Below are 26,184 nucleotides of genomic sequence, written 5' to 3'. Positions count from 1 at the left end.
CACTTACACAACACACACACACACACACACACACACACACACACACACACACACACACACGAGAGAGAGAGAGAGAGAGAGAGAGAGAGAGAGAGAGAGAGAGAGAGATATTAACTAAAAGACCCATTACCCATTATTTTATTTAATATTAAGGAAAACAAGACCAGTGCTCAAGTACTCAATTTTATGGGTGAGATAAATACACTGGAAGGTAACTTTTTAAATAGATGCTTTTATAGTAAATTATATATTAGCAAATTCAAATTTCATTCAAGTTTTTAATTAATGGAAATTTAAAAAATTACTCATAGTACATTCTTAAAGTTATGTTGTTGAGAACAAAAAATTACAAGCATTAAAAAGAAGCCTTTTGAATTTTAAGACTATGAAAAGGATCATTATGATGAGTTATAAATTATGGTTTTTCATTGATTAGATATGCACAAAGACATTTTTTCATTGATTAGAAATGCACAAAGACATTAAAACAATACTCTGTGTGCTCTTGTTGGGTGAGAAGTGGCTGGCTTGCATTTCTGTGTCTTGTGAGAAAGATGAGTTTCTTACCTCTACCCGGGGTGTTTCAGAGGTGGGAACGAAGAGCAGACTCCCCGCAGCCTGTTGAGTAGGCTTATCTTTGAGCACCTGCACTGTCAGTTTCCTCTGGATTGCTGAAAGTTAGGTAGGCATTGAAGTGTGCAGGAGTCACTGAAGGAAATCAGAACCTCTAATGAACCCATCCTTAGATACAGTTGTAGGGTAAAGACAGCCAGGTGGTGAGGAGTTTGTCTGTCACTGTCTGTTTCTCCTGACATAAAGAACACTGGATTATGGTTACTAATGCCATTCCTGAAAGGAGCTAACGTTTTTCTGTGCTCACATTGGGAACATATATGATATAAAGCTCAGATTGATAACTGTTAGCTTTCTTCTCTCTATGTATTAGACTTAAATATAAAAATCTTTTAAGTGTGGGTAATTTGGGGCTTTTATTTACTCCTCAGTACCCTCAGAATTCTTTTGATTTCTCTAAATAACAATTGCTTATTCACCCGGAATGCAATATTAAGATACAGCATCTGCCCATAATAAGAAGATCGAAGCTCATAAATACCTCTCAGTTTTTCTAATTCTAATGAAAACATGATTAAAATGACTTAAAAAAAATAAAACTTGGGTTTTCCATTTGTTGTGCTGTTATGGGAAAGAATGTAGTTTCAATTTTTTTTTTTTTAATTTTTCTGGTAGGAAGATTTACTTGAATCAATCAGGTCTGAGTATTATTTAGAGTTATTTATTTTTTGCTGTTTTATTTAATTCTATTTTTCACTTTTTTGACATTAAAAATAATTAGTATGGAGGCTTCTGGAATGATCTGTTTAAGAATGTGTTTTCTGTGTCCCTCACTGACATTATTTGCATACAGCTATTACATAAAACTGTTGCTGGATCCTAAGGGCTCCCTTGGGGAAGGGGTGAGAAGGTGCCAATGGCACAGACACCAGGAGTCAGTTGAAGGCAAACAACAAACTTGTTTATTCAATAATGGGAAGGCCTTATATACCCTCTTCCCAACACCCAGTCTGTGTTGTAATCTCGTGGCATTGAGTGGTTGTCCCTCATAGGCTGGGCATGATCAGAAACTCTGACAGCACCTGTTGCTAGGCCTTCAGGCAGATTCCAGGTTGGCTCATAAGGAAGTACATTATGTGCATGCCTTGGCAACCGGTTTGAGCCAATTTTCTTGACCCTCTGGGTGTGCCTTACAATACTAAGTTATTTCATGTGATGGTCTGAAGGTCCCATTCCCGTTTGTATCCCACAGTGAGGTTTTTCACTAGTGAGAACAAGAGTAAAGTAGGAACCTGTACCGTTTTTGTTAAAATTGACATCTGATATTGAGCTGCGTTTTGATACATGAGTACAGTATTTAATAATCAAGTTAGAATAATTATCATCTCCACTGACTTAGTCACTTGCATTTCCTTACTCCAGCAGTAGTCCACTTGGTCCTTCTAGCTGTGTTGACATGAACAATAAATTGTATTATGCTGTAGAACTAGAGCTTATTCTGCCTCTGTAACTTTTATTGTCCTTATGTAAGCAGTCTTTATTTGGGTCAAGTATCAATTATCCTTCTGTTCTTGGCTTATGGCATTTAACATGATAACCTTTGGGCTCATCCATGTTGCCATGAATAAGAAAATAAGATGAATTTTATTATTTTTTGTATTTAAATAATATTCCATTCTGTCTATATAATCTATTTTTACAAATGTCTGTCCATCAGTGGGCATTTCCAACTGATTGTTTATATTGGTTTTCAACACTGCTGCAATAAATATGGGTATGCAGATGTCTTTTAAATACTGGTGCCCTTCCTTGGAATATACATTCTCAGTGTATGTCTGGATCATGTGACACTTTCATCTACATACCTTTTCATTTTTAAACTTCATGAAAATGTTGGATTTATTCACAGGCATATATTTGTTTCCCTATGTCTGACTATCACAGTTATTATGTCCTAGCATAATATTTCAAACATATTTAAAACCAAGCAAAGGGTGGATTTGTATCTGTAAAAACTCAGAAGGTAATTTAAAGAACATACTCTCTGCAGTGGACGTGGGCAACATTTATGAGACACAGGCTGATACATTTTTACTTTGTATTATTTAAAGGGAAGTCAGACTGCAACTGTTATAAAATAAAGCAAGATGGACAATTCCACCACATGTTTTAATAAGATTTTAAAGATACTTCATTCAGTACAAGAGATCTTATATTGTCTCCTCAGCAGTCATCAAGAAGCAGTTCTTCACATAAGTGATGCACTTGGCTGCCACTCTGGGAAGTGAACTACCTTTTTCATTACTTGCTTACATTTTTCCTGTGATGTCTTCTGTGGAACTGGGCCACTTTGTGTTTTAGGAGATTTTCCTTGTTTTTTGAAAGAATCTTGAGCTTTTGATCTTGGTGAAGATGCATTGGATTCTTTGTCATTTTGGTTTTATTGTTGTGTACTTTTATCTGGGATATTTAGTCACTGGAGCTTTCTCACAGGTTTCTGACTCATCAAAATCATTGTCATTATCTTCTTCCTCACTACTACATAATCATCATTTTCTTCCTCCTCCTCTTCGTCTCCTCCTTCTTTTTCATTATCATCATCATTGTAATCATCATCATCATTGAGTTTTGCCTTATTTCTATGGATACTTTCTACCACTTCCTGGACAGATGGCTTTCCAGGTATACTTAAGAGTTGTATGTGCTCTTCTTTTTCCATCTTCTGATGGTATACCTTCCTCTAGAACTTCTAGGTACTGTCCAGTAAGTAATATGCGTAATCTTTAAACCATTCTTCAACCTCATGACCAGAGGTGATGCCATTTCAAAGCCCTAGGGTAAACCACTGGCTGTGCAGATATTTTCAAAGTTGTCAGTATAACTTCACATGGCAGAATTCACAGTTCCTAGCCTCTACCTCAGTGACATGCAGTTCATCTTTTGCCTAATTGACCATTTTAATGATAATAGGTATAATAGTTGCTCTTTTTCATCATGTTATCCTCCCTAAAGTAATCATTTCTGCTTTGCTTTTAGTTTATCACAAAAAAAAGATAGTTCTGAGACCTTGTTCATGACCACTGAATCTCTTGTTGGCATGCATTTCAGTAAGAGAGAAGCCAGATTGAGTTTCCTCATGATTCATGATACTCCTCTTGTTACTCTTTTGTTGATGTTGGGATGTCTTTGGAGAAATACCTCTTCAGATCATTTCTCACTTGAATTAGCCAAGGAATGTATCTGACAGAATGAGGAAATTAGTTTTGTGTGTGTGTGTGTGTGTGTGTGTGTGTGTGTGTGTGTGTGTGTGTGTGTGTGTTATTAGAGTGGTTTACAAACTGGAATCTGGTCAGTCCAACAATGGCTGACTCCCACTAGAGAGGACAAGAATCCAGTAATTATTCAGTCCATGAAACTGGATGTCTCTGTAGTCTCATTCTGGTACTGAAAACTGGAAGATTCATAGAAAGCTGCTTGTCTTATGTCTGTGTTGACATCCTGAAGGAGTAGGTTGTAATGGCAGGAAAAGATTGCTTCAGCCTCAGGATAGATGAGCTTTCCAGTGAGAGTGAAGGCAAGCAGGCAAAACCAAAAGCTTCCTGTTTCCAGGTCTTATGTAGACTGCCACCAGAAGTGGCTTGGATGCAGTGTGGTTTCTCACTTCTCAAATGATCTATTAAGAAATTCCCTTTTACTTTTGCCCGCTTGCTTGGATTTTAGTTGATTACATATGTTGTCAAATTGACAACCAAGATTAGCCATCATATCATTTTTTTCCTTTTATTGAAAAGCCTTTTTTTCCTCTCACATACTATATCCTGATTATAGTTCCCCTGCCTCTACTCCTCCCAGTTCCTTCCCACCTCTTCTTCTATTTGGATCTATTCCATTTCTGTCTCTCCTTAGAAAACAAACAGGCTTCTAATAATAAAACAAAAATATAGAATAAAAACTAATACATTGAAATAGGACAAAACAAACAGAAGGAGACAATTCCAAGAAAAGGCACATGAAACAGATATAGACACAGAGACCTATTTTTTTCACATACCCCAGACTCCCATAAAAAATGCTAAACTGGAAGCCATAATATATATGCAAAGGACCTGTAGAGTAAAAAGAGAGAAGTGTGTGTGTGTGTGTGTGTGTGTGTGTGTGTGTAAAGTAAAATAAAATAAAAATAAAAATATGATAAAATTAAAAAAAATAACCCTGACATGACATAATGAGATAAGGAGCCTCCAATGATGCTGAGTTTGTTTTTCTGTTGGCCATCTACTGCTGGTCATGCTTCTTATTCTTAAAAATAGTTTGTTTCCCCAGTGAGACTCCCTTGGAGAATGCTAAAATTTTGTTTGTAAATGGTTATCAATTGAAGATTGTGTCTGGGTTAGGGATGGGGCATATGTCTACTTTTTTTCAGCTCTAAATGACAACTGGTACAGACCTGTGTAGGCCCTGTGCATGCTGCTTCAGTCTCTGCTAGCTTATATGTGTATTGTACCTGTTGATTTAGATGGAGGGCCTTGTTTCCTTGGTGTTTTCCTTCATCCTTTCTGGTTCTTATACTCTTTCTGCCTCATCTTACACAGGGTTCCTTGAGCCCTGAGGGGTGGGATTTGATGGAGACATCCTGTTTAGGGCTAAGTATTCCAAAGTCTCTCATTGTATGCGTAATGCCTGGCTGTGGGTCTCAGTATTTGTTCCCATCTGCTGCAGGAGAAAACTTGTCTGATGATGGCTGAGCAAGGCACTGATCTATGAGTATATCAGAATGTCATTAAGAGTAATTTTATGGCTGTGTTTTTGCTTTTCTTCTTAAACAGTAGTATTTTGTTTTCCCTTAGATCCCTGGGCCATCCAGTCTTGGGTTCTTGGTCACTTAAGCAGTGTTTAGTATGAATGTCACCTTCTAGAGTGGGCCTTGAGTCAAATCAGATATTGGGTGGTTACTTTCACAAGCTTTGTGCCACAGTTGCCCTAACGTATCTTGCACACAGGATAGCACTGCAGATCAGTTTCTAAAAACTGAACTATTTTTTTTTTTATTTTTGAGTTGTTTGAATTCCTTTTATCCCTTGAGTGTTAACTGGTGAATTTTGAAGCCTGATCTAAATACTCCTTGACCTTGCCAGTGCTCTGTTCTTGGTTATGGTGTCTTCTAGTGCTATCAAAGTTTTCGGTCTGTCTTTGTCTTTCATTGGTTGTGAGATCACACACGCATGGAAGCTTTGATATATGATATACATAGCTAGAAATGGGAATGCTGTTTAATTCTTTTGCATATTGCAGAACTTTTACACAATGTTTTCTTTCAACAACAGTGGAAATAGTTTGGTGGGAATGAAATGTGGTGATGTATTGTGTCCCCCGTATACTGTGTCTCCCAATAAAATTTGCCTGGAGATCAGAGGAAAAAAGCCAACCATTATGTAGAAGTCAGACAATAGTAGCACACACTTTTAATCCTATCACTTAGCAGGCAGGCATCTGTCTGGATCTCTGTGCATTCAAGGCCACACTGGGAACAGAACCAGGCATGGTGGTACATGCTTTGAATTCCAACACTAGCTAACCATGGAGGTCTAGAGGTCCATACAGACAGACAGGAAGTGACTGAGCTGGGCAGGAAGACAAAGTGTTGTAGCTTGACAGAGAGAGCAAATCAGATGACCAAGCAGCAAGGCATATAGGCGTGGGTAGACAGGAAGTAGCTTGCCTTTTGAAAGCTGTGGAGTTGGTGAGGTAAGGTTAGCTGTAGCTTTCCTTATTTCCCTGATCTCTTGGGTTTTCACTCTTATATCTAGCTCTGTGTTTTTTATTTAATGAGATCATTTAAAAATTTGTCTACAATGAAACTCTCTGTATGTACATTTACACAGGGCATAAATGGGAAATGAATGATCTAAATGTTAAATGGATCCCCTCACCAGTGCAACTTTAGCTCTGACTATAGGTTCCCAAGGATGACAAAGACTCAGAACTTGTACCTTATTTATTGTTTCAGAAAAGTCTGAAAGCAGTTTTCTGTGCTTTGGTTGGGCTCTTTGCTGAATGTGCTGTTCACTAGGACAGCCACATATACATGAGGCTATTTAATTAAATGTAAACAAAAGCCTGCTCTAATTGCCATTCTTCAAACACTCTGTTATTACAGTGCAGTAACATTTCTAGGATGCAGGAAGTTCTCTTGGACAGTGCTGGAAGCTTTTGTGATGTATCAAGAGAAATAGTTAAGGGGGCTGTTTTCTTAGAAAATCAATATGAGTAAGGGAAACACTGAAAGTCTGGGCTTTGAGTCTTTTCATTTCATTTCACTGTGCTGTATGTTGAGGATACAGGGAATTGTTGCGTGCCAGGGAAGCCTCTGTTGTCCTTGCTATAGATTCTCCACTTCTGCCTTCTGCCTGAATGGCTATGCTTTCTTCTCTGTTACAAATGGAAGCTCCTAGGTAGCATACCCTTTGTACAAATGGCTCCTTTTCTTAAATAATTGGAAACCAGTTCCAGTTGATTTACAGAGGCCTAGTTAAGGAGGTTGATGAGAGCTGTCACAGGATGTGATGACTCTCCTTGCAACTGACTAGATTCCTGTAGGCATGTCTGCCCAGGTTAAATATTAGGATATTACTGCTTTTGCTGTGTAGGCTTACAATAATGGGTTTGTTATGAGACAGAGCCAAGTGCTTAGACGTCAACAGTGATACCTAGTTTTCTCATGATGATAATAGTGACTTCAAAGTCCTTGTGGAGATTTTTTATACTTGATGGTTAATTCTTTTCTGTTCTTACCCTGTTCTCAGTGTAATAGTTTCATTCTTAGGTTTTCAGCTTTCCATTACTGTAACAAATACCCAAGATAAAATCGGCTTGAAGGATAGAAAGGCTTGTCTTGGCTCATGGATTTTAAGAGTTGTTAGACCATGAATGATTGGCCCTGATGCTTTGGGAGTGTGGAGGCTTAGTCTGTCAAGGTAGGAGCACATGGCAGAGGACTCCTTCTTTATGACTGAGACACTGAAATCAGAAGAGGATTTGCTGGCTCCTCAGTAACCATGCCAGACCCTGACCCCTCTGAGTAGAAGACCTACCATAGACCCTGCTCTCATGGGTGCATTCATTCCCATTAGGACCATGGGCTGGGGACTAAGTCATTAGCACATGTTCCTGGGAACACATGTTTTCAGGCCTTCTGGTTTATTAACTGAACTATGTGAATTATGAAGCCAGATTTTGAAATGATGGACTTCAGTTCATTATAGTTACTGTCCTTTGTTCTAGCAGCATCCCCTTATGTTTAGCAGAAGTTAAATAATTGTCTTGAGCTCTTTCTTGGGTCTGTCCTAGGAGTTACTGAATACTTCCTTGCTTTCTAGTGTGGCAGGATGATCCAGAATGATTTTCTTTCATTCATTCATTCATTCATTCATTCATTCATTCATTCATACATTTATTTATTTATTTATTTATTTATTTATTTATTTATTTATTTATTTATTGAGACAGGGTTTCTCTGTGTAGCTTTGGAGCATATCCTGGAACTCACTTTGTAGACCAGACTGGCCTTGAACTCACAGAGATCTGCCTGCCTCTGCCTCTGCCTCACGAGTGCTGGCATTAAATGAGTGTGCTACCACTGCCCACCTCAGAATGATTTTCTATATTTCCTACACTAAACTTAAAACCAGACATTCCCACCATAGTTGGGTTTTTTTGTTGTTGTTGTTTTGTTTTTAAAGAAAAGCTCTGTTTTACCCTTTCTTCTGTGCTACCCAATCTACATAAATGTGTGTTAGCACAATGGAAAGCTGGAGAAAGATCATTGTTTATTTTAGTTGAAATACTAATATATTGGTTGTCGAAAAGGTCTCTCAGTTAAGGAGAAGAGTTAGTTTCAGCTCCTGTCTGAAGCACCGTCCTGTCTGTCCTACCTTAGATGGTCCCTGTCACACATGTGCATACTTTCACGTCAATGCCCTGGTTATTTTAAATTTTTCATAAGATCTTTGAGGTATTGGAAGTAAACAGCAGAGATTAAAATCATATTTCAAGCTCATAGCTTTATGAGTTTTATTTGTATTTCTCTGTTGATCAGCGATGCGTTGGTTGAAAGGCAAAGTTGGTCTCTTCTGATGTCCTAAAGCACGGTGCAGCTGATGCCTCCCCCTGTGTTCTTTCTCTTTGTAGCGTGCTCAGCATATTTCACAATGGCTAAAGGCAAATGCTGGTGATGTTCATTCACTGTTATTCTTTTTATTTTAAATATGTCCTTTAAATTTCATTTTCTGTCTCTGTACTGCAATATCAATTTCATTGTACCAGTGCTAGCCAGCATTTCCTTTTGGCAGTGTTTATGGAATGAATCGCTGGAATATGTATTTTTTCCCCCACACTTTTGATCCCTTCCTTGACGTCTTGTCCAAGGGCATAGCCTATTTAAGTGTAAATGTGTCTTTTCATGTTAGCATTCATTTTTAGAGAATGAAATCCTGTCACTGACCCAAGTGAGAGTGAACATTTGCAGGCTTATTTGGAAAAATTGGGTCTTAACACACTTTAGTTGAGTGCATGGAAAAGGCAAGTCTCCCTTCCCTGAGCAAGCTTCTGTGGGTTTCCGTCTCTGTGATGGCTCAAAGTCGTTATGTAGCAGTTGGCTCTGATATGCTTGCACAGACACAAATTGAATCCGACAGGACTGATGTCTCCTGGACTTTGCTGCCATCTGAAACGCTGGCCTGAGAAAGAAGCAGTGGCAGGGGGAGGGGGGGAGTAAGTGAGGTGGCAGCAAGAGCTGATTCTTACAGCACTTTTCCTACGGAGCTTTGCGATTTCTAACAGCTGATAGCTGTGAACTGCTTGATAAGCTGTTTTCCAGATGAGATTGATAACCAATCACTGTTCTGGAACAGCTGGCTAGCTTTTGGATTCAAGATGTGTTTCAGTGTTCGGCTTACTCCTTCACGCCTCTCACAAATCTGTCTAAAAACAAACAAACAAACAAAAGAAGAGGCTGGAGAGTAGAATGTTAATTAGAGTGATTCTCCTTTTCCTTTTCGCTGTATCTTTCCTGAATCCAAATTATTCTTCCATATCAATGAGAACCTATTTTTTTGTAAAGAAAAAAAAAAAGGATGCTTTTTAAAGTTTCAAATTCAGTATCAGAAAAGACAAATTGTGTATATAGTAGCTGCATTACTATTTTAAAATCCAGTTACTCTGGGGTGTGAGGTTGTTTCTGGGTATCTCTACTATATCTTGTCAAGAGTTTCACATGTTTTAGACATTGAAAGATATGGAAATAAAAGGTGTGCAGTTTGGTTTTGAATCCCAATGGTCTCAAGATTTCATCACAGAGACAGAGGACTCTGTAGTCTATGGCAGAGCCTCTCCATTTCCTTTTTAATTAAGAGGCTACTCTCTGTAAGAGGCTCTGCTGGATTTATTGAAGGTCCTGTAAGCACAATTATACGTCACTTTGAAAATCACACTCCAGATTATTTCTTAGAGCCTGTCCATGATCCCCTTACCCCTTCCCATCACTGCTTCACTGCTAGGACTACTAACTTGATTTCTGTAGGTGGAAGGGCTTTCATGTAATTTTATATATTATTGTATTCATATGGGTATATGTGTGTGTGCACGTTCATGTACATATGTATACACATGCCATTGACACATGTGTAAAGGTCAGAGGACAGCTTCTGGGAGTTGGATTTCTCCTTCTACTGCGAGTTGTGGGCATTGAGCTCAGGTCATCAGTCTTGTGCAGCAAGCACTTGTACCCTGTGAGCCATCTTGTCAGACCAGCCATCACCTTTGAGTTTTAGATTACTTCTCACCTGGAACTCTTGCCATGTACTGAATGGCATTTTGCATTGTCTTCGATACAGCTGTCAGTGAATTTTCCCAAAGCCTAGTTCTGTATCGTTCCTCTGCCCGCAAACAGACTAGAGCTTGTTTTTGTGCTGGCTGCGTAAAGATCACACTATATGTAGACTGCTAACCAAGGATCTCTTTGTATTCTCTTTTGTGCCATCTTCTGTTCTCCTAGTAGTTACCTCATTCTGACCCCAGTGGCTCTCACGACCTGATCCTGAACCAGAAGTGCACCATCGTTTCCCAAGAATGAGTTAGGACCCCACCAGAGAAGTCCAGAATTGTAATCTGTTGGGGTGTCTAGTTCTCTGTTTTAACAAGCCATCTCCCCTTTAGCACACCAATATCCTACCCTGTTCAAAGCCTTGCATGCAGTTCAGGGAATACACATTCCTCATCCTGTTTAAATCCTGCTCATATATACTCAAGGCTTCCTTTAAAGCAGTGCTGTCCTGGGGCTGGAGATGGCCAGCAATTAAGATCCCTGGCTGCTCTTCCAGTGAACCAGGGATCAATTCCCAGTGCCCACATGGCAGCTCGCAACCATCTGTAACTTCAGTCCCAGGGAATCTGACACTCTCTTTGGCCTCCTTGGGCACCAGGCAAGCATATGGTAAACAGACATGCACATGGTACACAGACACACATGCCGGCAAAGCATCCATACACTCCTTCTTTTATTCTGTCGTTAATAGTTAAAAAGACTTCAATTAGGTGTTCTGTAAGGCTCTGTTGTACCTTCTTTCACTGAAGCATTTATGTTGAGTTTTGTATGAAGTAATTGTGCCTCCTTAGAGTATAGTGCCCAAAAGAGGGCATAAGAACAGAGAAAGAAATTCTTGGTGGTTGGTTGTAGGTGGACTGACATCGAGAATGCTAGGGATCCTGCATTTTACATACCAAGTTATTTCCCAATACAAAGACATGACAGCGCCAGTGTTTATTGTGTTTTTACAATAGGGCATGTCTCCCTAGGTTGTGATAGGTCAGGAGGAAAGAGTGAGAAATCTAAATGTCTTTGTGTTTTCTTCTTTTCTTGTCTCCTCCCTTCACAGGCTCTGAAAGGGTTCCAGCTGAAGTTTCTGAGCAGACCAGTCGCTGCAGCTCCCTAGGCTGAGTTTCCAAGCTGCTGGTGCATGCCATTGACAAGCTGCAGGATGGTGCCCGTGGCCAGGCCGCTGTCGCTGCTCCTCGCCTTCTTCCTCTGCGCCTGTGCTGAGAGTAAGCCATCTTGCCCTTCTCTAGGGAGCTGTGGCCATAATGAGTGGTTTTGTTTGCAGTTGGCAGCAGGCTCAGGCCTCTGAATATATTTCCTTTGGAAGTATATCCTGAGACACTGTGGGATCCTCCTTGGCTCCCTGCCAGCCTTTGGAAGAGATTATTGATGTGACTTTCCCACTACCTCCTCTTCTCTTCAATGCCTCTTTGCTTGTGTTTCTAACTGTTCCTACTGTTTATTTCCATTTTTATATGCTTTTTTTCATACTTCTTACCAGCCTAGTGACAAAGATAATATGAGATCAACACTATCACTTTAACTGGGGCTGACCAGTTGGTGGTGTCAATAAGTAAACATTGTCGAGACTCAGTAGAAATTTCTTTGGTTGTATGGATATTTCTATGTTTAGAAAAATGCGCAATGTCACATTGAGCCCAATTAAACTTGCAAGCCCCTTGTAGCTGTCACAGCAGCTGTTCTGATGTACTGTTTCCGACAGCTGTCGTGGAGTACAATATTCAAACAAATCAAGCAGAACTGACAACTTTGTGGCTGGGTGGAGGGGTCTGGAAGTGGGAAAAGAATTCTGTGGAATGCAGACACTAAATTTTGGGTTTCTGGAGTCGATTTATGAAACTGGGATTGTGGTCAGTTAGCTTGCCAACTAATGAGATGACCATATCTTCTTTCTAACTAGCAGTCATTAGTTCTACATTGCTTACATCTGTCTCTTTCCTCATCTATCCTGTTGGGGAGACAATAGTGCCCATTTCTGGCTCTCACTCACTGGCATGTCTATTTACTCAAAAGTAGCGTAGTTCATATGTGATTTGGTCATTCTCATGGGGAGTCCCCTTATGTGATTAACATGTATAACATCTGCAGTCATTAACTTTTCCCTCCATTGGCTATCCCAGGGAGATTAAATTTGATTCATGTTAAGGATATCTCAAAGACAACGATCCTATGTCATCTTGGCCCTTTCTTAATTGCATCTTGACAAGAATTCCCTCACTAGCAGCCAAGTGCTTCATTTAAATAGGGCTCTATTTCTAAAGGAATCATTCAGGGAGGGAAAAATAATGTTATTAATTGAATGCATATGGAACATGCATGTTCTAAGCACAGCATTCTGTGGTTAATAATATATAGTCTGCTAATTAGCACTTGGGAGTATGGGTTTAAGGTGAAGCCAAGGAATTTCTAATATCATGCCAGGAAATAATTAATTGGAGAAAGGGCCAAATATAAGATATTATTATTTTAAAGGCATTTTTGTCAAAACTTACTTTAAAATCTAAATTTACTCTATTAGAAAGCAGTTGAATGTACAGCTTTGTGAATTCTATTTTGGCCAAAGTTCAGAAATAAGTTGTTTCACCATTGTTCATTTTTGGCAGAAGCATCATAAGACCCTAGCAACCTAATTAAATGTCAGATAACAGCTGTATGTTTTTATGGAACTCACTAGACGTGTATTTTTTATTTGAGAAGTCATCCTTGAAGTTAGTAAAACTCCTCTTCTTTGGAGAAGCTATGGCTTTGCTTAATGCTGTGGTGGAAAGTGGCAGACGGATGTCAAGAAGTTGGGAGCAAGTGTTGCTGCGATGATGCTTTTCTGTGCCATGTATGGTCATTTCTCATGCCTGCCTCCCCTGCTCTCTCTTTCTCTTTCCTATGCTTCAACACAGATCCTATAGGACTGTCTTAGGGTACCTTCTGTTGTTGGGGTAGAATACTTGCCCAAGCAACTCGGAGAAGAAAGGGTCTATCTCACCTCACCAGTTTCCATCCATCATGGATAGAAGTCAAGGCAAGAACCCCAGAGGCAGGAACTGAAGCAGAGGCCGTGGAGGATTACTGAGTACAAGCTTGCTGTCTATGGCTTACTCTGCTTGCTTTTTTATACCACCCAGGGCCACCTTCCTAGGAGTGAGTGGCACCACCCATAGTAGGCTGGGTATTTTCACATCAGTCATCAATCAAATGCTTCACTAACTTTCCTGAAGCCAGTCTGGTGGAGGCATTTTCCTCAGTTGAGGTTTCTTGTTCCCAGGTGACTCTAGCTTGTGTCATTTTAACAAAAGAAACAAAAGCCAAGATTATAATCAGACTTTATCTCATTGTATCATGTCATTCCATTTTCTAAAAATACTTTAAAGATTTGAAACCATGTAACACTCAAGGAATAACTGGTTTCATCATCATATAGAGATAATATTTGCAGGCTCTCATTATCCAGGTTGTAGCTTTGTTTCCTCATTTTAATGATACACTCTTTCCCCCTTTTCCTATATTTTGTATTGATCCAAGATACTGAGTTATGATTCAAAATTTAATAGTTACTTGTCAGAGATATTTGAGAAAGCCGAACTGCCCCCCCTTATTTTTTTTTTTGTAGAAAAAGATCATTTGTGGATGGGGAATGGTAAGAAGGCACTAGTTAACTATGCTAATTTACTGCATCCAGTTTTCTTCCTTAAAAAAAAAAAAAAAAGATTCTCTCCAAAGAGCCTGGATTCTATATTATAACTGATTGTGGAGAAGGCCATAGCTAAGTGCTACCTGTGGTATTACATTAAATAAAAGAACTCTTAGAGTCTTAGTTCAAATGTAGGTTGAGAAATTGTGAAAATATCCCCTTAGAAAATTAGTGTTTGTCATTGCCAACTTAAAGTGCCCTGCTGGCTCACACAATTTTTTAAAAGGCTAGATTTCTCTCTCTCTCTCTCTCTCTCTCTCTCTGTGTGTGTGTGTGTGTGTGTGGTTGTTTTTACTGTTTTTTTTTCTTTATGTCTTGAGTGCTTCAGGTGATTTTGCTAGTTATTTTAAAGAATGTTTACATGAATCAACTGTGACTTTTGCTGAAGTATGGTGAGTAGTTCTTGCTGATGCTGGACCAGCAGGTTTACTTCTTAGAGCCAGCTCGCACGCATGCAAATTAGAGATAAATTTAGGCTTCATTATTTTAACTCCAGTGAAAATTTCTTCTCTTTTGTCTGAAATATACCATGTATTTGATATTCAGTAGTCTTTCTTCTTTCTTATTGTTCTTTTTCTGTCATGTACAGGCCAAAAACCAGCCTGGCATCTTTTGGTTATACCAATTTCATCTTACATTTTATCTACTATAACTGGGTCTCAGTCTTTACCAGGCCTCTGGTGGAAACACAAACCATTATAATTTAAGTCCTCAGATGCTTTAGTTCATTTATTCCCACTTTCTTTTTGCCAGCTCTTCGTCTTAAATGGTGACCCTTCCCTTGTTTTCTTTCCTCACTTAAGGACCTTGCTGAAGCCACCATGAATACAATATTTCTCTCATGGATGAAATTCCCAGAGTTCCTGCTCTCTGGGGAAATGATCTATGTCCTATGTAACTTAAAAAAATAAAATATCTTTTTGTATCAGTGGATGGATTTTTCTACATCCTATGGATTAAAAAAAATCCTTTTTGTATCAGTGGATGGATTGGCACCTGTGCTGGGATGTCACTAGAGTTTGATTTGAATTCTGGCTGGCACTTCACTGAATAATACTCCTTATCTTAATCTTGTTGTTTTTAGAGTGTGGATGATGAAAATAACAGATGCTTTTGAAAGAATAATAGAACTTCTAGTACTTGAGTTTCATGAGATTGAATTGAATGAAGTAAAACACAGGCCAGCTGATGATGTGGAGTAGACGTTTAAGGTTGTGTTACCTTTAACAGCCGTCTTTACCAAGCACTTATGTTAGGTCCTTTGCTGAAATTCTTCACTTGATATGGAGACTATAGACTTTGGGTGACAGAGAAGCCAGGCCTTCTTGGTGTGTGTTACATTTGTTAGCTTGCTTCTCTGTGAAATCCTAGATATAGAAGAGCCTTATAAATCTATCTCAGGATTTAAGCTGAAGATCAGAAGAAGAAACAAGAAACTTGTCTGCTTTAGGAAGCTTTCCCGAAGAAGCTCATCTATAGAAATACCAGTGTAAAAGTCATGTGGCTTGGTTAGAATGCATGTCAGAAGATGTTCCATCTGTCTGTTCTGTTCATGGTAATGCAGTTTCTTGAGCAGCTCAGAGGAGGGAACTGGAGATATTTACTGTAGACAAACACAGCATCACATGGTCAGTGGCTCAGAGAGAAAGTAGGTGTGAACTTGCTGAGGAAAAGAATAAATGGCCTTTAATATGATCAGGCATATTTTGCAACAACAACAAGAAGCCATTTAAACAAAGAGACAGAAATTGGTATAATGGAATAGCAGATGAATCATTTTGCATTCTCATTTTTTTTTCTGTTAAACATTTTAAGAAGAATTGACCCTTCCTCTAATCCACCCAATTCAAACATACAACCCAACAGTGTCCTGCAGACTTAGAGTCCCTTACTATATCATCAGCCCAGTGGAACTTTGGAATATTTTCATCAGCAGAAGCAACTACCTTGTAAAGGATGTTTAAATAATTTTGGAGATTGGAAAGAGAACTCCCAAAATCTAAAAAGATTTTTCAATGAGAAATTAATGTCCCTTTTGCAAATTGGCACTGCTTCTTGGAAAAGGGGCAGCTGAATAACAGGAAAGGTACCCACTCCATTCCTAACTTCAGTGGGAAGATGGCTCACTAGCTTCTGAACATGATTCTGTTTGCTCCAGTTGTTGGGCTAAGGTTCTTTCATCAGTGCAACCTGCAGGTAGAGTCTGCTGGCTTTTCAGGGGAGGTAGGATGCAAAAGCTGTGCAGGGGTCTGCTTTCCTCTTTCTTTGAATTGAGATGTGTTGATCTGGAAATGCTGTTTCTCCTCATTCCTTCCTCCTTCTATTTGAAGTGGCTGCTGGAGCGACAGCCAGCTGTCTGAAGCAAGGGAAACACCCCAGCTGTTTTGCTGGTCCTTGGCTCTACTGTGGCATGTCTGCAGCTTTCTGGATTAATTGCTCTCGGCAGAGCTGCAGATACCTAGTAAGGTTAATATAGTGTCACAAAGCTAACACGTGTGTATGCTTCAGAGCACTTGATTGAGCACATAGGGATTTGCTATTTAAAAAAAGAAAGAAAGAAAGAAACAACCAAGTTTAACTTCCCGTTGTCTCTGATCATTCCCTGTGTTGAGGCCCCAAGTGTGAACGATATATCCATGTCTAAGATTTTGTGAGTGTTTATTTGTAATCGCCTCTTGGCATGTGATTATGGATGTTTATGATTTCCTAATGCTTTCCCTTTTTCGGTGTTAGTTCTCTTAATTTTCCTCAGTCAACTACTATGTGCCTGACCCATTTCAAATAATGACTTCTCAGGAAGCTGCATCTCCTCTTTCCCATGCATATATGCTTCAGTTGCTTAAAAAAAGTCCAAGCCAGAATTCATCTTCTAGTTAAAAACGTGTGTGTGTGTGTGTGTGTGTGTGTGTGTGTGTGTGTGTGTGTGTACATACAGTGTGTGGAATATACAAAAAGCAGTGGTGTAAAAGGACTGAAATGCAATTCTATGCTAGCATGTTGAAGTTTATCTTCACATTCCCATCATTTCATGTTTTACTTGAGTCTAGGTATTTTTATTTAAACTCTTTATCATAATATTTGTTAATAATATTGACTCTAAGAACAGCTTAAAAATATGAAGTTCAGTACTTTACTATGAAAGATACTCAATTTAGATTTGTTCTATAATACGTTTTATTCATTCTATAATTAGAGATTGGTTTTTGTGAGAATCACACAATAGTATTATGGCAACCATTTATAATAACTACTGTTATTAAGTCTGCCACTACAAATAATATTCCTTGTAGTAAGCTAGTATGTAATACATTAATTTTGATGAAAATACAGCAAGTATGAGTCAATTACTTAAAACAACTTTATTAAATACATTTGAATATTTTTCTTTTTCTTTTTTGTTTTTGTTAAATAAATGTTTATGATGAATATAAAGTACTAAAAATTAAAATGCTTTTGGCTTATTACCAAAATGATCATTCAGACCTATAGTGATTTCAGATAGATGCCAAGCAACACTGTTATGTCTACATTTGATTCAGAAATAAAAATTTTCATTACAGTATTTATTTGCAAGTGGTATTCTGTCAGTAGATGTCTACTGTGTCCCCTTGACCAATCAGATTCAGGTTTGTGTTAAAATCCACCTGTCTTACTGGAATGTGGCACTAAGAGGACAAGATGTGGTTATGGACACTAAGCAAATGAGGATGGAGATTTTAGGGAGTGAAAAGTACTGTAAGCATCGTAAACGTTGGGAACCTAGGCATTATATGAAGTACAGACATGGGAAGATGCTGTCCACTTGGGTACAGAACTTGCTGAACAGTAGGAAGGGGCCAGCCATTTAAAAAGTGGGTTTCAAAGATTTAAATGCAGGAGGAAGGAATCTATTTGGTTCAAAAGACAGAATACATGCAGGCTTCTGAAGCACAACAGGTTTACAGGGTCAGGTGGACAGGCAGGGAGGAGCCAGAGCTGAAAGCACTATGCAACTGTATAGGAAAGTAGGAATGCTCTTAGTCTATCTGGACTGCAGTACTACAGTCTACTGGAATCAAATTAATAGCTCCATGATAATGGTAGGAAAGGAACCTCCAGTTGAAGACTACTAGAATGTTTAGGGTACGGGCTAGAAGAAGCAGACAACTATCCATATATGCCAGACATAGTTTGAAGGAGAAAACTTTTTATCAGAAATATAATTGAACATTCAGTGGTTTGTGAAATCAACTATGTCATTTGGGAATGATAAATTGTAGCTCTTTTAATATCTGTGTAGTCAGGGCAAGATTGTTTTATGTCTTTATGCTCCAGTTTTGTTGTCTGGAATATTGGGTCATATAAAGACTCAATGAGTTTACTAATTTACAGTCTTAGACATTTGATACACAGTAAGTGCTAAATAAATGTAGCCATTGTTCACCCATGAACGGTGTTACAATATATTGTTTTAATTTTATTAGTATATTGCTTTGTTTTATTTTAGCAATCTAGTTAGTTTTGTTCTAACTAAAACCTTCCCATTGGGTACTTATTGAAAAATGTTAAAATTTTAATGTCGTTTGTTTTTGAATAGTCTAAGAGTAGACCATGGTTTTGTTTCGCTTTGTTTTATAGGCAGTTTTACTACATGGCTCAGGCTACTTCTGAATTCCCAGCCTTCCTGCACTTTGCTCCTAAGAGCTGGTGTGACACACGTGCACCACTCTACCCAGCAGTCATATGATGAGATAGGTTTTGTTACCAGTTTCACTGAGAAGAGATTAAGCATCAACTCAGATGGCCTACTTAGAACAGAAGATGAAGTACTGGTGAAACACCTCTCACTTAGCTCTCTGCACCTTTTGTCAAGGAAGAAACAAAAAAAAGCAAAGAGCTCGAGGGTAGGTGATGCTCCCTTGGCATCAAGCCAGAACTCATCCAGGACTGACCACTGCCGGCATGTAGGACCTCTGTGATGACAGTGTCAGTGAGACAGTGGACTCGTGGTGACAGTCATACCACGTCCATAGATGATGCTTTTGTCAGCAGTAGAGAAGTCCTGAGTAAATTGTAGGTTGACATATCCAGTTTCACTCAAAAAAGCAAAAGTGAACTTATCCATTTGGAAAATTGAGTATTTTATGATGAAATTACTTTACTTTTCCTTAGGCCTCCCTGTTGCTTTATCTATTAATTTGATTCTAAGTTGTCAGCAGTAAGATCTGCCTTCAAGATTCTATCATAAATAGAGCAATGCCATTTCCATCGTTACATGTGGCCAACCTATTTCCCAGTTCCTTTTATTAAGGTGGAGTCAGACTCCCTGTGCTTTGGAGGTGTTAAGCCCCACAGGGGCAGTAACTGAATGGAACAGCAGTGACACTGTGGTTGTGTTTCTCCTAGCAACAAAGCCATCAAAATGTAGTGAACATTCTTCTGGAGGGAGGAGGGCGACTCATGACACCTAGAAAAGTACTGGAACTGAAGTTCAGAATGTTAAAATGTCCATCTGGCTGCTCTCTGGGGTTCTCTGAGCAGTGAGCAGTTGCTTGGGAGGGGACAGCCTGGTTGAGCTGCCTCCAGCAAGGACAGAGGTCCCAGGGATGCAGCTTGTGAGTAGTGATCCTTGCTTATTAGATTGAACTTTCAAAGGTGGAGCTCCCTGAGGCTCACCCTGGAAGGAATCTCAATAAATCCATTGGTTCACCAATCTGTACTTGGGTGAAATCCTTTTTTTAGCCCATTATCTGTGCCTTATCTAGGTGAATAAATATCTGATCACGTGTCTACAGGAAATGTTACACAACACATCACCATAAAATGAAGTTCTTACCAGCTGAATGAGAAGCTTTAGCCCTACATTTGTCTGGGCCTTCCTGATGCCCTGGCATTATCACAGAGGTAGTATTCTGTGTCGCAGACATTTAAATGCAGTCCTTTCCTGTGCAAAGGAGCCCATGCACATACAGCATTAAAGCATAGTGTGAAATATGTGGCATGCCTTTTAGCCAGAGGTCCATCAGTGCTTCTGAAAAAGGCTATATTGTAAATATTTTAGGCTTTGTGCCCATGGGGTCCCTGGAGCAACTCTGCAGCTCCACTGTAGTAGGGAAAAGGCAGCCACATTATACATAAATAAGTATGTGTGTCCATGTCCCAGTTTGGTCCTAGGCGGTGTGATGAACTCTGCTTTTGGCCTTCCTCATCTTCACCTTCTCACCAGGCAGGGAGAAGTTGAGCACATCAGGAAAGGGCCTTGGTTAGCCCAGTGAGATGTAAGGGGAAGAGAAGGGCTTGATTGGCCTCTTTTGCACTCTGCTTAGTTAGTAGTGTTTACTGGGAGCAGATTAATTAGAAGGAAGTTCAAAGAGCATATCTCTTGGTAAACAGAAGATGTTTAATAGCACTTAACCTTTGGAATTTATGCAGAAAAAGATTTGAATATTATTATGCTTTATGTCTTTCGGGGGTGCTTCAGGTATTTGGCCGTTAGTGCTCCTTCAATTGCAAGCTCCTGAAAAATGAATAATTTATCAGCTGTGGGATAGTTCTCATTGCATTGTATGCCTGACATTTGGAGCTATGAACTTCTTAAGTAAAAGGAGAGAATAAAGTGTTGGAAAGTGTTGTGTTTGCTGGGAATGCAGTGAGAGCCCTGCAAAGAGACAGTTTGATCATGGGTATTGAAGCCTGATATTGGTTTCCTAAAGGTAGGCAAGAGGAGACATGCCATGAGAGTTGGTCTCCTTGTGGGCACTCCTGCTGCAAAGCCCCCCTATCATGTTTCAGTGCTTATACATCAAAAAAACTGGAAAAAACACTGGCAGGAAGGCGCCATTGATTCTGCAGCAAATGCCTGGAATACACATCCCTGCTCCATCATGCCAGAGAATTGAGAGCATTTGTGAGACATGGCTGGGAAGGGTGGTATGCAGTGTGCTGCAGTTGGAATGCCTGATACACATGGGCAAATTCAGAGCTTCAGCCATTGTTGCTTCATCCTGCCTGCTGGCAGAAGGCATAGGATTGTGCAGAGGTGTGAAGGTTATAAGCACATCCGCATAAGGATTGCGGTTTGTTCTCGTTGTGTGAAAAAGGAAGACTAATTAGATCAAATAAAAATCCTGGCTGAATATGAAGGCAAATGACTAATGGGTAAGTCTATTCAACTGTGGAGTGAAATCCCGAGGGGAAACACTGAGAGCCTCACAGTGAGAATCATTTGCAGGAGGCAGAAGAAGCCACTGTAGAGAGCCGCTGCCTCAGAAATAATCAAAACGGTCGGCAAAGGCTATAAAAAGATCCTTTAGCAATTGTAAAATTCATAATTCTCTTTTTATTTTAATTGTTCTGATTTAGAGTGAGAGATGGAAACTGGAGGGGTATTATGATAATTATAACAAAACAGTTACATGCTGGAATCACTTTCCTCTAGAGTTTGCAGTTGGACAAATGAATCTGAAGCTACCATTGGGCAGGGAATAGACTGGCTCACTTCCCTTTGGTTTGTCTCTTCAGCCCTAGGCTTTATGGCTTCACAAATTCCAACCAGTAACATTTTTTTTTTAAAGCTCAGAAAAGTGCTTTCTGGTTTCCAGCTTTGTCAGTACTGTCTACCACTCAACAGTTCGGCTTTTTCAAATCCTAAGTTTCTGTTCCCAGTCCATCTTTTCCTCAGATCAGTCTTCCTTTATGTGCCCTAAGGATGTGAGTATAGAGAGGAAGGAGCTAGCCCTCTACTGTCAGAATTGGTAGAAGCAAGAAAAAGACAATTACCTTATAGGAAATGGAAAGTTGCCTTGGGAACACAGGGAGTGGCACTGGAGCAAGCCCTGTTGGGATGTAGAGGAAGAACCAGTGTGGTAGAGTCAGATGATCTGTTTGCTACAGCCAAAGAAGAGGGTTCTGGGTTTACAGTAGATCTGTGATTCTATATGTTGACACCTCCGAACCAAGTGAGTATCTAGGTATATACTGATTGATGAAATCATGCTGTGTGGCCAGAAGGACCAGGCATGGGAAATTGGTAAAGTACTGCTCAGTTCATCCTTAAGTGCAGTCTACCAGTAAGTAAAGGAAGCCAATGAAAATGGGGGCAGTGTGGTCCACTTTTGGTCAGTAACTGCTGTGTGAGAGGCATCTGACAGTGAGAAAATGGTGGTAAAATCAAATAGGATCGGGATCATAGTGGTCGAAACTGAGGTTATGGTTGTAAAGTACAGAAGGGCCATGTGCGAAACTTATGATGTGGACTCTGCAGGATTTTATAATGGTTTGAACTTGGTGAGTACTGTCTAGATACATAGAAGACACACCAGAGAGCCTGAGAAGTTGCTGGGGGAAAAATAAAAATAAAAAAAAAATGTTATTTCCTTCCATTCATGTTCCTTCCTCAACATGCTGGATCCAAATCAGTGTATGTCTTGTGCCTCTCTTAGACTTTGCTGTGGTTTGTTTCTGTTTCTGTGTAAAATCCTCACTTCTTATATTCAAGGCAAGTATATCTCCTCTTAGATTGTGCCTTGTTTTGATATGTAAGCCTTGAATGTAGGTATGGGAAGCCTATGTTGGCTAGACAAGTAGGATTCATTATTGAAGCAAGCCTGTTTGACTTTGCTCCATCTGTACTAATTCTGTAAGGAAAACAACCATCCTTTCTGGTCTTGTCTTCTGGGGAACGCTTGCTCAGGGTCTTTTGATTTTCCTATAGAAGCTTGAAATCTAAATTTATAGGTAAATTAAACCTCATTTTTACAATTATAATGGTTTACAAACAATTAAGTACCAATAATTCTGAGATTAAAGAATGTACTTTATTTGGAATGGAAAAATTCTAGACTCACAAGGTTTAAAGCTCTGTATAGGGATTCTAGAAAGTTGTAGAATTACAACAAATACATTTTCTCCTCCCCAGCAGTTTCTGGTCTTTCTTGGTCTTCCTTGTGATTAACGATAGCAAAGCAGATAACAGACCACAACCATTAGGGCTGAGTCTGCGAATGAAGAGTGGAATTCCATAGCCTTGTCTCTCACACTATGGTATAGATAGGAGAAATTCAAAGTACCTTTACTGCAGTTATATAGGTATTTTGAGTCAGTGTGGCTATGGAATGATAAATTATTCATCCTTTCCTTCCCCTTGTATGTTCTAGTAATGGCAGTTATACAGACCCAGGATGGCTTCTGATTTCCCAAGGCTGGAGCAGGGACTCTGCCTCCTTCCTATTTCCTTCTGCCCCTGGGAGTAAGTCAGCATGATTGTTAGAGCTAGGTTTCTGTTGGGGACTACTCTGACTACTCAGTGTGAAGCTTGGTGCATACAAAGCTCAAAAGCACTGGAACAGTTGTGAGCTAGGGAACTAGCATTTACAAGTGGGTTCTATGAAGGCATTGCCTAAGAGAACAGCTGCTGGATACAGAGATTTACTTGTACATCAATAGGTAGATAATGAGACGCATCTTTGAAAATGGCTTTATGACTGTTCAGAGACTAAAGATTGGTGCTAAAGTTTTTTCAGTATAAACTTGGATGGAATAATCTCTAGAATGTGCCTTATATTTTTTAGAATTAAATCGACCAAATGGAGCATGATCTTTGGGATGTTCTCACTAGGAATATTAATTTGTGTGTACTTGTACGTATATTCATGTATGGGCCATGTGTCAGTGCACATGTGTTTGTAGGTACATACATGTTCATGGGTGTGTGTAGGTGTGTACAGACAGAGGACAACCTAGGGTATCACTTCTATTATTCTTCAGCAACTTTCAATTAGTTTGTTTTTTGTTTGTTTGTTGTTGTTTCAAGACAGGGCCTGTAACTGACCAATTAGGCTAGTCTGGCTAGAAAGTATACTCTAAGGGACTTTCTGTCCCTGCTAGGATCATAACTGCACCCCACCTTGTTTTAGGAATATCAGTCTTTATTACTTTCTTTTCACATTAAGATGCTGTGAATAATGTAGCCTTGGCCTAGCTGATGCATTATTATAGGTTGTGCTAGATAGTTTTATGGCACCTTGACATAAGCCAGAGTCATTTGGGAAGGGGGAACTTCAACTGAGAAAATATCCCCATCAGACTGGCCTGTGGACAAGCCTGTGGTGCATTTTCTTGATTGATGTGGGACAGCCCACATCAACCTTAATTAAGACATAGATCTATATATGTTTTCTAATTTTAGTGAGAAGAAATATGATATGGTTTAAAAAGCATTAATTTTCAAATAAAAAGATTTCAGACTGTGTTTTTCTATTTACAAGTAGGGAGGTTTTGTTTGACATATTGTTCATTTATTCAGCTTGTATGTGTTCTGTATGTTGTACTTGGAGCTTCTCACTGGGTGCTGTAGGTTATGATTGTGAAGGAGATGAAAGGAGCAGGGCCTGTGCCCCCTACCACTTCTAGTCTAACCTACAGTTGCTCATCTATAAATGGGGATGAGGTCCTTCTCCTGAAATTGTTGAGAGTTAGCAGAGATGTGTAAGAAGACCCTGGACATGGTTCATAATGGGAGATGTAGCTGCAGCAGCAGCTCTACCATTGTTATCATGCCTGCACTTCCAGTTTGTTCCTGTACAATCCAGAAAACTATCTTCCTTCTGAGCTCTGTCTGCAGGTCATTCTCATTCTTGAGTGTTGTTTGGGTCCTAAAGATCAGTGCACTCTTCCTTTCTCCTTCAAGTGGTTTATATTACATAGTTCCTAAGTGACTTACTCACTTCACAGATTTTCACCATTCCATATTCTTTAGGCATATCAGTGACCAAGACAGATCAACAATAAAAATAAGAAAAAAATTCCACATGTGAAGGCAATATTTTAATGCATTTGATATAATTAACTAATGTTTACAGTACAGAATCCAAGTTAAAAATATGAAAATATGTGTATGTTCTGAGTCAGGAGACTCCACCCTTCCTCTTCTGGTGATTCAAATGTGATCTGCTCTGCTTTCTGAATGCTGGGATTACCATCTCGAATCACCAGGCCAGGTTTATGTAGTGCTAGGGATTGGACCCCCGCCCTCATGTATGCTAGGCAAGCACTCTACCTCGATGCATTCCCAGCCTCAGCTCTCTACTTTTTTTAAAAAAAATATTTTTTACTAGACAAGATTTTGTAATTATATTTAGATAATGAAAAACTAAGGCTCAAATTATTTGTTTCTCTTAAAGATCTAATTTCATTTGAAGGTGAGTTACTCTATGCTGCTTAAACCCAGGCCCTTTAAAAGGTGCATGTATTGAATTTTAAATAGTCATGAAAGATACTTACTTATAAAATGCCAATTTTATCCCTCAGTATCTTAATAATTATATATTTCATTAAAAGGAGTACTTTGTAGTTATATAGTGTAATTATATGTTTGAACAACCTATCCCTAGGACTAAATGAGCTTCACTAATTACCAAAACAATTAGTTTATATTGCTGGTGAAATATGTTATTATCTTACATACTTTGGGAGTGAGTTTGTACACTATTTTATAGTGATATTTTACCGTTTAATCAATTACATTGGGTTAAAGTGTGAAACAACATTAGTTCCTCATGGATTTGGTACTTTAGGTACTTAATATTCAAATAAAGTTAAAACATTTTCATATTAACCACTAATTACAAAATAGCAGAGGAGGTTTTAAAAGTTCTAGATCCACAAGGAATGTTATTTGAGAGCTGTGTGCTTTGGTGTTCAAATTGTTTATCAGGTGTGCTGGTTAGTCTTTTGCCTACTTTCTGTAAGCTAGAGTAATATCGGAAAAGGGAACTACAATTGAGAAAATGCCTCTATCTGAGTGGCCTGTAGGCAAGGCTGTGGGGTATTTTCTTGATTAATGGTTGATATGGGAGGTTATAGGCTCAAGAGTTACATAAGATGATCTCAGTTATCTGCCCACATCCATCCTAACCTATGAAGTTGTGCCTCTTACAGGGAAGGTCAGATTTCAGAGTCCATCACCTAACTTCTGAACCACAGAGTCTTAGCATCACCTTTGTTTTTCTTGATTTTATTTAAAATCTACTCTTCATTGCTCCTCTGACTTGCTGTT

General features: G+C 39.1%; 1 protein-coding gene across 50 annotated transcripts in view; it reads left to right on the top strand.

The window, feature by feature from the left end:
• Positions 1–26,184, top strand: part of Ptprd (protein tyrosine phosphatase receptor type D) — a 2,272,674-nt gene that overhangs the window by 1,881,615 nt on the left and 364,875 nt on the right. For all 50 annotated transcript variants that reach the window (XM_037203364.1, XM_037203377.1, XM_037203376.1 and 47 more), the window contains one exon: positions 11,505–11,670. In XM_037203364.1, coding sequence (XP_037059259.1) covers positions 11,586–11,670 — 85 coding nt within the window. In that variant the 5' untranslated portion in view covers positions 11,505–11,585. The remainder of the gene's footprint in view (positions 1–11,504; positions 11,671–26,184) is intronic.

This window comes from Peromyscus leucopus, chromosome 2 (assembly GCF_004664715.2).
Source record: "Peromyscus leucopus breed LL Stock chromosome 2, UCI_PerLeu_2.1, whole genome shotgun sequence".
In the NCBI taxonomy this organism is placed as follows: domain Eukaryota; kingdom Metazoa; phylum Chordata; class Mammalia; order Rodentia; family Cricetidae; genus Peromyscus; species Peromyscus leucopus.
Note: the sequence above shows the minus strand (reverse complement) of the source record. Positions and strands in the feature narration are given on the sequence as shown.